The sequence below is a fragment of the Schistocerca piceifrons genome, chromosome 3 (assembly GCF_021461385.2).
Source record: "Schistocerca piceifrons isolate TAMUIC-IGC-003096 chromosome 3, iqSchPice1.1, whole genome shotgun sequence".
Classification (NCBI taxonomy): Eukaryota; Metazoa; Arthropoda; class Insecta; order Orthoptera; family Acrididae; genus Schistocerca; species Schistocerca piceifrons.
The window spans coordinates 234,693,768-234,706,358 of record NC_060140.1 but is presented as its reverse complement, the minus strand read 5'-3'; the positions used below and the strand labels follow the sequence as shown (position 1 = coordinate 234,706,358).

At 47.2% G+C, this 12,591-nt stretch overlaps 1 protein-coding gene across 1 annotated transcript in view; it reads left to right on the top strand.

Annotated features, from left to right (window-relative positions):
• Positions 1-12,591, top strand: part of LOC124788539 — a 573,870-nt gene that overhangs the window by 109,308 nt on the left and 451,971 nt on the right. The window contains exon 5 of the mRNA XM_047255809.1: positions 1,304-1,461. Within this exon, the coding sequence (XP_047111765.1) occupies positions 1,304-1,461 (158 nt within the window). The remainder of the gene's footprint in view (positions 1-1,303; positions 1,462-12,591) is intronic.

Sequence of the window (12,591 nt, the reverse complement as noted above, 5' to 3'; positions counted from 1 at the left end):
CTCACACTGCACATGAACGAACTCAGTACTACCGCCGTCAGTTTGCTGATTACTTAAACAGTGTAATTTACGACCCCCCCCCCCCTCCCCTAAGTTGGGGGATACCCGACATTCAAAGTGCCTGATACCTCACAACACCCTTTTCCGCTACGATACGGTGTACAGCCTAATCCTGGCCAGTGAGTGGGAGACGCGCTCCAAGAAATGCTCTCTACGCCTCCCAATTTATCTTTCTTTGTTTTCTCCTTTATTCTTCCTTCAGGTTTCTCTTTCTTCTCATGGCCTCAATGTTTGTAGACCTCGGGCCGTTGCAAAAGTCTGCCCTTATGAAACACAGTCAGGACAAATAAAAATAACAAGTAAACTAAAAAACATAAAAAAGTTCTATACATTTCCTAACCCATGCCAATCGTTGTCTCTCTTCCTCAAAAAAAAAAAAAGTGCTTAGCATGCCTGCCTGTAGATTACTGGGCCCCAGGTTCGATTCTCCCCCTTGTTAGACATTTTCTGTGCTTGGGACTATGTTTATGTGTTGTCTAAATCGTTTTATCTCTCTTTCATCTGATGCATAATCCACCAAAATGGCGTCAAATAGAAAGACAAGCCCCTCGTTTCTGAAGAACCAGGGAGGGTATTTCGCGTCCAGTGATGCAGCAAAAACAGTATTTCCTTGCGCCTTTACTGTGGGCATTTTAATTTCGTCCTTGCAGCTACGAGAAGTGCGTGTTTTGTCACCAAATGCGTTTTTTTTTTCATTGAAATAAAACATCACTGTCTATAATGACTGACTTGCGTTCCAGGCCGAAAAACAGTTCGTTACAAGATATTGATTTTTACTTACGGTACAATGGCGTTTTTTGCTCACATCAGGAACCTCTGTCTGCAAGGACGTTTCGGGTTATTTCTGCGATTGGCTCTGTTGATTCTGGCCTAATCCCACACTGCTTAGCAAAGATATGCATGGCTAAATATAGCCGGCCGGTGTGGCCAAGCGGTTCTAGGCGCTTGAGTCTGGAACCGCGCGACCGCTGCGGTCGCAGGTTCGAATCCTGCCTCGGGCATGGATGTGTGTGTTGTCCTTAGGTTAGTTAGGTTTAAGTAGTTCTAAGTTCTAGGGGACTGATGACCTCAGAAGTTAAGTCCCATAGTGCTCAGAGCCATTTGAACCGTTTTTTTAAAGACGGCGTAGCACGTATCAGTGAGACACTATATAACAGCGAGGCTGTGCTGGTGCGCTGTGCAGGCGGGCGGCGCAGACGCGGAGGCGGCGTCGGCGGCGGCGTCGGCGTCGTGCCGGCGGTCGGTGCGGCTGTCGAGGGAGGCGCCGCGCGCCACTGCCTCCTCCCCCGGCTTCCCCCGCCACTACCCGGACAACGCCGACTGCTTCGTCGACGTCGCCGCCCCGGACGGCTACCGCATCGTCGTCGACTTCGAGGAACTCGTCCTCGAAGACGAACCCACGTGAGTACCATTACTCAGCCTACAGCCCTCCTCGGCTATATCTAATCTACACATATGTTTCGTAAATAAACTGGCGGAGCGACCATCTGTCGCGTACCATTCACATATTCAGAGATGGAAAGATATCTGTACATGCCCCGTGTGTGTCGTAGGACTGACAGTGGACTGTTCGTTTGGTCGCTGTCAGTCCCCTGCGCCCGGCAGTGTACTTTTCGTTTGGACGTAGTCACTCCGTGGGGACTGAGTTCACTTCTCGTTTGAACGACATAAGTTTATGGGAGTGACAGTGACAATATTATAAAACAAACGTAATTTGAATGAAATTTATTAAAACATTCAGTACAAAGATGAGGTTAGATAAGCAATCACCTGTTTAGTTAATTTTCTAGCTCCATTGCACCCAAATGATTTGGTGTTTGTCTTGTAGCGTTCAGAATTTTTTTTTCTTTTTCTTTATTGTTATTTTTAAACCCGTACAAACAGGCAGGCTGGTAGCAGCAAGTTACGCTGCTCTTCAGCCATAGAATAGACAAAGAAACAATAGAAAGAATACACATAAGTTACATAACAGTGATTAATAAAACAGTAGACACATAAAGACAAACACGGAGCCGTTTACACTCGACGAAAATCCACACTACAAACACTGAAGACGTCGATGGCACAGGTGAACGATGGAGTGCGACGGTGAACACCGAACACTAAACACGACGGCACACACGAGACACTGGTGGCGATGATCTCCGGCGCGCTAATGTCCACGCAGCGTGTGCGAGTCCGGGGATCTGCCAAGAGGGGAAGAAGGGTGAGGGGGGGGGGGGGAGAGGGGAGAACAAAGATGCCAATGGCTGAGGAGATGGGAGGAGGGGAAGGGGAGGGGAAGCCTGGGGGAGGAGTGGGGAGAAATGGAGGAGGAAGGGGGAGAGAAGGGAGGGAGGGTGCCCAGAGCAAACACAGGAAGAGGGAGGGAGGATCAAAGTTGGTAGGAGGGGTAAATGGAGGGGAGGAGGGCGTCATCAGGGAGAGGGAGCTGGCGGAAACCACCTTGGGAGAGGGTAAGGAGGATGGAGAGATGGAGACTGGGTGGGACGTGGGAATACAGGCGCGGCAGTGGGCGGGGGTGGGAGAGGATGGGGGAGACAAGTGGGTGAGGAGGATCGAGTTTTCGGGAGAAGTACAGGATCCGTATCCGTTCAATGTGATACATGTTCCTTTGTGAACTTATCATTTCTGAGAACGGATGTTGTTACAGCGTGATTATCTGTAAATGCCACATTAATGCAATAAATGCTGAAAATTATGTCCGTTAACCTCAATGCATTTGGCAATGCGTGTAACGACACTCCTCTCAACAGCGAGTAGTTCGCCTTCCGTAATGTTCGCACTTGCATTGACAATGCGCTGACGCATGTTGTCAGGCGTTGTCGGTGGATCACGATAGCTAATATCCTTCAGCTTTCCCCACAGAAAGAAATCCGGGGACGTCAGATCCGGTGAACGTGCGGGTCACGGTATGGTGCTTCGACGACCAATCCATCTGTCATGAAATATGATATTCAGTACCGCTTCAACCGCACGCGAGCTATGTGCCGGACATCCATCACGTTGGAAGTACATCGCCATTCTGTCATGAAGTGAAACATCTTGTAGTAACATTGGTAGAACATTACGTAGGAAATCTACATACATTGCACCATTTAGATTGCCATTGATAAAATGTGGGCCAATTATCATTCCACCATACATTAACCCGCCAAGGTCGCTGATATTCCACTTGTCGCAGCCATCGTGGATTTTCCCTTCCCCAATAGTGCATATTACGTCAGTTTACGTTACCGCTGTTGGTGAATGATGCTTCGTCGCTAAATAGAACGCTTGCAAAAAATCGTCCCGTAGTTGCTCTTGTGCCCTGTGGCAGAACTGTACACGACGTTCAAAGTCGTCGCCATGCTATTCCTGGTGCATAGAAATATGTACGGGTGCAGTCGATGTTGATGTAGCATTCTCAACACTGACGTTTGTGAGATTCCCGATCCTCGCGCAATTTGTCTGCTACTGATGTGCGGATTAGCCGCGTCAGCAGCTAAAACTCCTACTTGGGCATCATCATCTGTTGCAGGTCGTGGTTGACGTTTCACATGTGGCTGAACACTTCCTGTTTCCTTAAATAACGTAACTATTCGGCGAACGGTCCGGACACTTGGATGATGTCGTCCAGGATACCGACCAGCATACATAGCACACGCCCGTTGGACATTTTGATCACAATAGCCATACATCAACACGATATCGACATTTTCTGCAATTGGTAAACGGTCCATTTTAACACGGGTAATGTGTCACGAAGCAAATAGCTTCCGCACTGGCGGAATGTTACTTGATATCACGTACTTACACGTTTGTGACTATTACAGCGCCATGTATCACAAAGCGAAATAAGTGGTCCATCTAAAACATTAATATTTCTTTACGTACTACACGAATATGTAATAAAAATGGGGGTTCCTATTTTAAAAAACGGAACTGATATCCGTTTGACCTATGGCAGCGCCATCTAACGGGCCAACCATAGCGCCATCTGGTTTCCCTCCTCCCTCCCCTGCCCCCCCCCCCCCCCCCCCCCCGAAGCTAGAGAAGTTTCGTTCTTTGTAGTTTTTTCGTTTGTTTTTTCGTTTGACGCTTATTTCGTGAGATATTTGACCCGGTCACGATCAATGGACCACCCTGTATAGCGCACTCACAAATGGCTCTGAGCACTATGCGACTTAACTTCTGAGGTCGTCAGTCGCCTAGAATTTAGAACTAATTAAACCTAACTAACCTAAGGACCTCACACACATCCAGACTGTAGCGCCTAGAACTACACGGTCACTCCGGCCGGCGCGTACTGACAACAGCGGGCTTTAAAAAAAAAGATCGAATTCTAACTTTCAATATCATTTTACTGTCTTTCCCAACGGACCGCTAATAGTACTCGCCTGATCAGAGAGGTCAATAGCATTTTTTCCGTTGTTATTCTCAGTATCAATTTTTGGTTTTCTATAAACCCCTCTTTTGGCTGTCTCCTTTTCCATTTTAATCGAATGTCGGGCAAAAAAACAAAACGTCATTTTTTGTCTTTCCATTTGAAGAATGTAATTCCTTGAGTCTTCTGTTTTGTAATCACTTCCCTGCGTTTCAATTTGGTGGTTACAATTTCTTTTGAAATTCCTTTTCAATTTACCCGAAGGGGACTAACCAACAGCCTAATTTTTTTATCCGTTTACTTAACAAATCTACACTGGTATACCAGTTATCGGTACATTGTATATAACCCTTATTGAATAAATCTTGACACAAAATCATCAAACATTTGTTGGCGTGGTATTTTCTTCATCAAGAACTTTGACAGTGTAAATTCGAATACTGTAGCCTTTTGTTTTAAATACTCCTTGAATATGATTCGTCCTCGGAATGGTATTGCAGATTCATTCTCACATAGTATTTCGGAAGGATTATTTAGTTATTTATTTACTTAATTTATTTATGTTCAGTTCGTTGACAATGCAAAATATTTGATATCTGAACATCCACAATTGTGGAATATATTTATAGGGTCATCTTCCGTTGCCAGTAATTTCGTAATTTATTGCACGAGCTATTTCGGCCGATGATCTCGCTGTTAGGCCCCTCCCCCAAATCAACCAACCAATCATGACCAGTTTCGAAGCATAAAGCTTCATCTTCAGGTGTTACCAACTGCTAACAACAGGAGGGGCCACTAGTGTACAAGTACTATGGCGCTGACATACCAAAATGGTCTTCGATAATGAAACGAACTTTTGAGAGACGATCTAAAGCATTAGCTTTCGTATTTTCTGCAAAAAGCACCATTCTCAATACAATTTCGAACTTATCTCTACACATTAACTTTCGTGGGAATGTTTGAATAATCAGTGGATCCTAAAACCAATATAAATGTATGGAAAAAAGTTTCGCCAATCCCCATCACAAAAACAATCCAAACAACCGCTTTATTTCATCCTTGTTTGTTGGCACCCATTGATTCAAACGTTTAGAAACTATTGTCGTTTCTGCAGGATAAGTATTTGTTTGTTCCCTGATGCCTTCAAATATTTCATCTTTCGTCAAAATTCATAAAACATTTCGACTATGTTACACTTTTGTACATTTTTATCACTCACTTTGGCACTAAGGTCACTCGTAAAATGCACAGTGTTCAGATGATTGCCTCGAGGATCATTCCGTGAACTTTGATCACTTACTGAACAATCAGACGAATTCCCACCTTCGGCTGATGGGAGTCGTATTACACGGCGACGTTTACGTGGTACAAATAACGCACTCGATGAATCACTGTATTCTCGTCGCGACGTTTTAGCTACTATAAGCTACAAAGGTTTTTGAGAATAATCGCTGTGAAACTAACCCCTCATTACCCAATCGTGACTTCTCTAACTGGTCGTTCCTTGGAGGCTGTCTTCTGAGCATACCACTAATGAACAGTGGTGTGCCGGGCCGGTGTGGCCGAGCGGTTCTAGGCGCTTCAGTCTGGAACCGCGCAACCGCTCCAATCACAGGTTCGAATCCTGCCTCGGGCATGGATGTGTGTGATGTCCTTAGGTTAGTTAGGTTTAAGTAGTTCTAAGTTCTAGGAGACTGATGACCTCAGATGTTAAGTCCCATAGTGCTCACAGCCATTTTAACCATTTGAAGAGTGGTGTACATACATTTTATTTATTTACCCAGCTCGGCGGCAGTTGCCGAGCGAATTTTCTCCACAGCTAGCAATTTCAAGGTAATTTTAATAGAAAAGAAGAGGTCTTGAAATTAAGCGAGATGTGGACAGTGGCGTTACATAATCGATAAGTGATTTTTATCTATGACGGACTATGATCGATAGTTACATTTTATCTTTGACTAGTTTTCTCTCTGCTACTATGTGCAAGCTAGAACACGCCCACTTTCCTCAGTATTTAGGCCGCTCTCTGACGCCCGACTTGTCAGTCGGCAGGACTCAACAGGACCAGCCATACATCTGAGGATGTCCAACGTAGTATTGGACGAAACGTTAGGAATAGAAGTATTCCATGGACTACGGCCATATAACCCGGAAGAATTATCAACAACAAAGATTTGAGCAATTGGGAAAGATTTTAGTACAAAGCACTGTTACTACGAACAGGTTCTGATCGCGACCAAACAGTGCGCCAGCAAGCAGTTGCATTGCGTTTCATCGTGATCGCCTCGTGGTGCCGCGGCATAGCGTGTCCCCACCGGACAACAGCATCTTCTGCATGTCCAGCATGTAGCCCGCCCCGTCTTCAACTGTCCACCGTTCGCTCCTCAACACCCCGGAGAGGTCGCACTTTCTGGCGCACATTCCGTCCAATCACGGGTCTAGCTTCCACGCGCAATACAACGGCCCAATCGGTTCGCGTCAAAAAGTGTGCCCTACAGATCCATTGTTCGTCAGTTTTAACTGACAGAGTTGCTCGAAAGAACTAGAAGCTTCTTCCGCGACCTTCCAGTAACCAATGGAAACACATGGCCACGAATTCTGGCGTGAAAGAGCGTTGCACCTACGCGCTCCAAGTCACGTTCGCCAAGACAGAGAGGCGTGCGGTCCTCTGCCATCATTTCTCTCGTTCCCCCACTCCATTTCTTCCTGCTATTATCCTGTGCGGGTTCCAACGAGTCAGCCCTACGTTTTCAAGCTCGGAGAGAGCAGTAAATTCGCCTTATCCCACAGCCAAACTAACATGATGCGTTTCATGCAAGACAGGGAGTGTTCATGAAATAGTGGCTACTCGTTATAAAGGGAAAGTTAAAGGTTAAATAAAACATCTCCCACAGATCAATTCCTATAGGCAGTGGTCCGAGTAGAATTTGATGAAGATGGCATATAAAAAGGGTAAAAAGACCGAACCTAATTAATAGGATAAATTCTAATGAAAGATGTACACACATGAAACGTACGTCTTTCAAATTTTAATGGCCCATTTTTCTGTTGCTGTCCAGTCACTTGCTGGAGCAGCGCAGGCAATAGCTTTGTTTACAAACACGTCTCCACAGGCATATTCACTTTAAAATGTCCTGTGATGTTAAGGAAAGTGTCACTGTTAGAAATGGGTCAGTTTGAGGGAAAACCATCCCCAGAAGTTAGCTGTTTAGTTGTGCTGAAGGGGGAGACTATAACGACTGTCGAAACGTCGGTTTAAACAGCGGATTTAGTTTCAAAATGACGCTGTGTAATTTCCACAATGATTTCAATCAAATACACTGCTGGAAAGAAATTAGTACCCCCTTTTAGAAGTCTACAATTCACTCAACATTTATTGTTGCAGTATTTCATATGGAGCACATGAAATTATTACATTTACAGATCAATAGAACAAATGCGTCTGTGGTACCAGGTATAGACTCATGCTGAAACACCCATATTATTACGCCGTGTAGCTTCCACGGGAGGCAATACAGGCGCTGACTCTAGCATCCAGTCGACTCCACAGCTGGCGAATACTGTCCTGGGGTACGTTATACCACACCTACTCGACGTACTTTTGTAAGAGTTGTTGGCTAACGAGTCAAAAACATGGTTCAAATGGCTCTGAGCACTATGGGACTTAACCGCTGAGGTCATCAGTCCCCTAGAACTTAGAACTACTTAAACCTAACTAACCTAAGGTCATCACAAACATCCATTCCCGAGGCAGGATTCGAACCTGCGACCGTAGCGGCCGCACGGTTCCAGACTGTAGCGCCTAGAGCCGCTCGGTCACTGTGGCCGGCGCCAACGAGTCACACGAATCATTTCTCGTCCCATCATATCCCATACGTGCTTGATTGGAGACGAGCCCGAAGATTATGCTGTGAAAATAAGTTACTGCACTTCTTACAGAGCACGTTGAAGTTCACGGGCAGTGTGTGGGCGGGCATTATCCTGTTGGAACAACACATCAGCTCCCTGTTGCGAGAATGGCAAAACAATGGGCGTAACAACTATCTGCACTTACCGAGCGCTGGTCAGCCCTATAGAAACAGCAAAGATCAAAGAGAGTTGTAGCTTATCGCACCCCCGATCATAAGGCCTGGGGTTTGACTAATGTGTCTTGGACGAATGCACTCCGTGAGCCAGCCTTCACCAGGTCGTACGCACAAACGACCATCTCTTGCGTGCAGGCAGAATTTGCTTTCATCGCCAAAGACCACCGCGCTCCGTTCCATCTTCCAAGATATCCTCTGACGGCGCCAGTCGAGTCTTGTACGTCTATGCTGTGGCTTGAGTGAAAGATGGGTTAGAATTGTGCACCACTATAGTTCCACTGCTAATAACCAGTTCGCAACAGTCTGGTTTTACATGTCTGGGCTCACAAACCCTCTTATCTGTGTTGTGGTAGCTGTTCGAACCGCCGCTGCTGCCTTTACAATACGACTATACCGGCGGGCGTCTGCGCTGCATGTGCATCCAGGACCTCCTCTGCAGGTGTAAAAATTTTCATGTGACCACTAATACCAGCGTCGTTGAACAACTGACGCAGCACGTCCGACTTGGGTGGCAATTCTCCAGGAGGACCATCCCACCACTCGGAAGGTCACAATTTGACCCCTTTTACAGTCGCTCATTAGGCTACAGGAAGCACGAGTGCGTCTCTGTAGTATGGCTGCCTGCTTGTTTCACACATGTGCACCACAATGAACGTTCTGTTTTTTTTTTTTCCTTTATTGAGTTTCGATTCCCCCCGAGGGGGGTGGGCTGGCAGCAGCTTAGTTCGCCGCTCTTCAGCCTACAGAATTTTAAAAACAGAAGAAGATAATAATAAACAATAAAAGCAGCAATAAGAACGGTGACGTTAATTGTAAAATGGCGGAAAATTGTGGAAGTTGAAACATAAATCAAAGGGTTGGCGATGCTAATAAAATACACAGGTACCAGACAGGTAAAACAGTAGACAGACAATTTAAAAAAACACTGCGATAGTCTGGTTTCTGTTCGCAAGAGATATAAAAATCACACCCAGCGATAATATGATTTCTGTTTGCAAAACTTCGGAAAAGACGCACAACACTTAACACTCACTTAAGACACTGCACTAAAAAGTTGGCACGAAGATGATGACACCACAGCCAAGGGCAGATGGGAGGGGGGGGGGGGGTACCTGGACAGATGAGGGGGAGAAAAAAGGGGGAGGGAGAGGAGAAACGAAGTGGGCAGAGGACTCATAAGGGGGGCACGGCAGGCGCAAGAGGGAGTTGGGAAAGGCAGAGCAGGGGAATGCAAGGACTCAGGGGAGAGAAAGGAGTCAGAGACAGGGTAGGCAGGGAAAAAACAGGATGGAAGGGGGGGAGCCCGGGAAAAGAACAGAGGAAGGGAGGGGAAGGTGAGGGTCAGAGTTGATAGGAGGGATAAATGGAGGGAGAGACGATGGAAGCCACCTTGGGAAAGGAGATAAAGGCTGTAGAGGTGGAGGGTAGTGGGGTCACAATGGTGAAGGTGCAGCAGAGGGCAGGAGTTAGAGAGGAGAGGAGCAACCAGGGGATGAGGGGGATCAAAGCGGTGGGAGGTGTAGAGGACGCGGATATGTTCGAGGAAAAGAAGCAGATGGGGGAAAGGAATCAGGTTGTAGAGGATCCGGGCAGAGGACGGGAGGTGTATACAGAAGGCGGGGCGAGGTGGAGTGCATGGCGCTCGAGGATCAAGAGAGACTTTGGGGGGGGGGGGCGGATATCCAGGTGGGACTTGCACAACATAGGATGGGATGGATTAAGGATTTGTAGGTGTGGAGGATGGTAGGGGGGTTCAACCCCCATGTCCGACAAGAGAGGAGTTTGAGGAGTCGGAGGCAGTTGTGGGCAATGTGGATTGGATAGAGCAGAGATGGATCATCCAGGTGAGGTGACGGTCAATGGTGAGGCCAAGGTAGGTGAGGGCGTGGAGAGGTGGACAGGATGGGTGCAGATGGTAAGGGAGAAATCAAGGAGCCGGAAGGAGCGAGTGGTTTGACCTACGATGATTGCCTGGAAGGATTGATTTTCAGGAGCCACAGGTTACACCATGCAGCAGAAAGGTCAAGGTGATTCTGGAGAAGGCGTTGGGACCGCTGAAGGGTAGGAGCGAGGGCAAGGAAGGCGGTGTCATCAGCATACTGCAGAAGGTGTACTGGATGGGGGGGGGGGGCATATCTGCCGTGTACAGGAGGTAGAGGAGAGAGGTGAGAGGACAGATGAGCCTTCTGGGTGTGAGCATTCCCTATAAATGGGTAGCCACAGTTGGCGCTCTGGTAGCTATTCTACTACGTTATCTGTTGGCAGATGAAGTTGAAACATGTGTCACCCCCCGGGTTGCGTATGCCATCATCGGACCATAATCGACGTTGACTTTCCAGGTGTATCTTTTTTTTTATCCTGGTGGTGTATAATTCAGCCTTTCGATGGAATCAAACGAAAATTGTTTTTCCCCTTTTCATTGGTGCTGTCGAAACAGGTAGTCTAACAGCACGCGACTATTATTCACGAGTGCGAAATGACTGTAGATGGTGAAGTATTATGAGCGAGTGTAAAACCGAGTTTGATAAGTGGCTCTCGGCATAAAGCGGCGTGCACCGGGCTACAGCGGCAGTAAAATCGAGAGAGCAGCCCGGCGAATTAGAGCGCTTTTACGCGGCGTCGCGAAAGCCGGCCGGAAACAGGAGTCGGCCACGGCGGCTTTTAGCCGTCCTCGTAAAGGTACTCTTTATGTGCCGCCTCACGGCTGCTAATGGCCGCCACGCCGCCGGAGAGTTTTCACGCTGCCTGGTGCCTGCGACACTCTAAGGTCGCGCTCTCCGTCTAGCTGCGCCTTTACCCCCGTAAGAAAAGCCGATAAGGAAACGGCAACGGGGCACAAGCTGCTGAACACCTAGCCGACAAGCCTTATTACATTAGACGATCGACCATAACATTACCTGCTTTGTAAAGTTTTCCGTCGCCCTCAATAGAAGAGTTAATTCCGGGTGTCAACCCAACTTGATGACTCAGTTTTCAGCGACTACAGCGAGGAAAATGCAGAGACATGGCCAATCACAGTAGCCCAGGAAAGGAAGATGGAAGTGGCGGAAATGAGGATGCTGAGGTGGATGTGTGGGGTAACAAGGAAGGACAGTATTAGAAATGAATTTGTTAGAGGAGCTGTGAAAGTGGGAACCATGGGGAAAAATATACAAGCGAGCAGACTAAGGTTGTACGGCCACTTACAGAGAAAATGGGAAGAGTATATCGGAAACAGTTGAAGATATAAAGATTGAACGAGCGAGAAGGAGAGGAAGGCCGAAGATGAGGTGGAAGGATAAGATATCCGTTGACCTAAGGGAGAAAGGATGGTAGAAGGAAGAGGCAATGGATAGAGTACTATGGAGGAGAAGGATCCAGAAGAGCAACGCCGACCCTACGTGACGTGGGACAAGGCGAAGATAAAGAAGAAGAAAGGAAAATGCACTAAAGCGCCAGAGAAACTGATATAGGCATGCGTGCTCAAATACAAAGACATGTGAAAGGTCGGACTACGGGGCTGCAGTCGGCAACGCCTATGTGAGACAACAAGTGTCTGGCGCAGTTGTTAAATCGCTTACTGCTGCTATAATGGCAGGTTATCAAGATTTAAGTGAGTTTGGGCGTGGTGTTACAGTTGGCGCACGAGTGATGGACACAGCATCTCCGAGGTAACGATGAGATGGGGATTTTGCCGTACGACATTTCACGGGTGTGCCGTGAACATCCAGAATCCGGTAAAACATCAAATCTCCATCGCTACGACTGGAAAAAGATCCTTCAAGAACGGAACCAACGACGGCTGAAGAGAATCGTTCAGCGTGACAGAAGTGCAACCTTTCCGCAAATTGCTGCAGATTTCAATGCTGGACCATCAGCAAGTGTCAGCATGCGAGCCATTCAGCGAAACATCATCGATATGGGATTTCGGAGCCGGAGGCCCACTCGTGTACCCTTGATGACTGCACGACAAGAAGCTTTAGGCCGCGCCTGGGCTGACATTGGAAAGATGATGACAGGAAACAAGTTTGCTGGTCTGAGACTCTTGTTTGAAATTGTACCGAGAGGATAGACGTGTACAGGTATGGAGACAACCTCATGAAT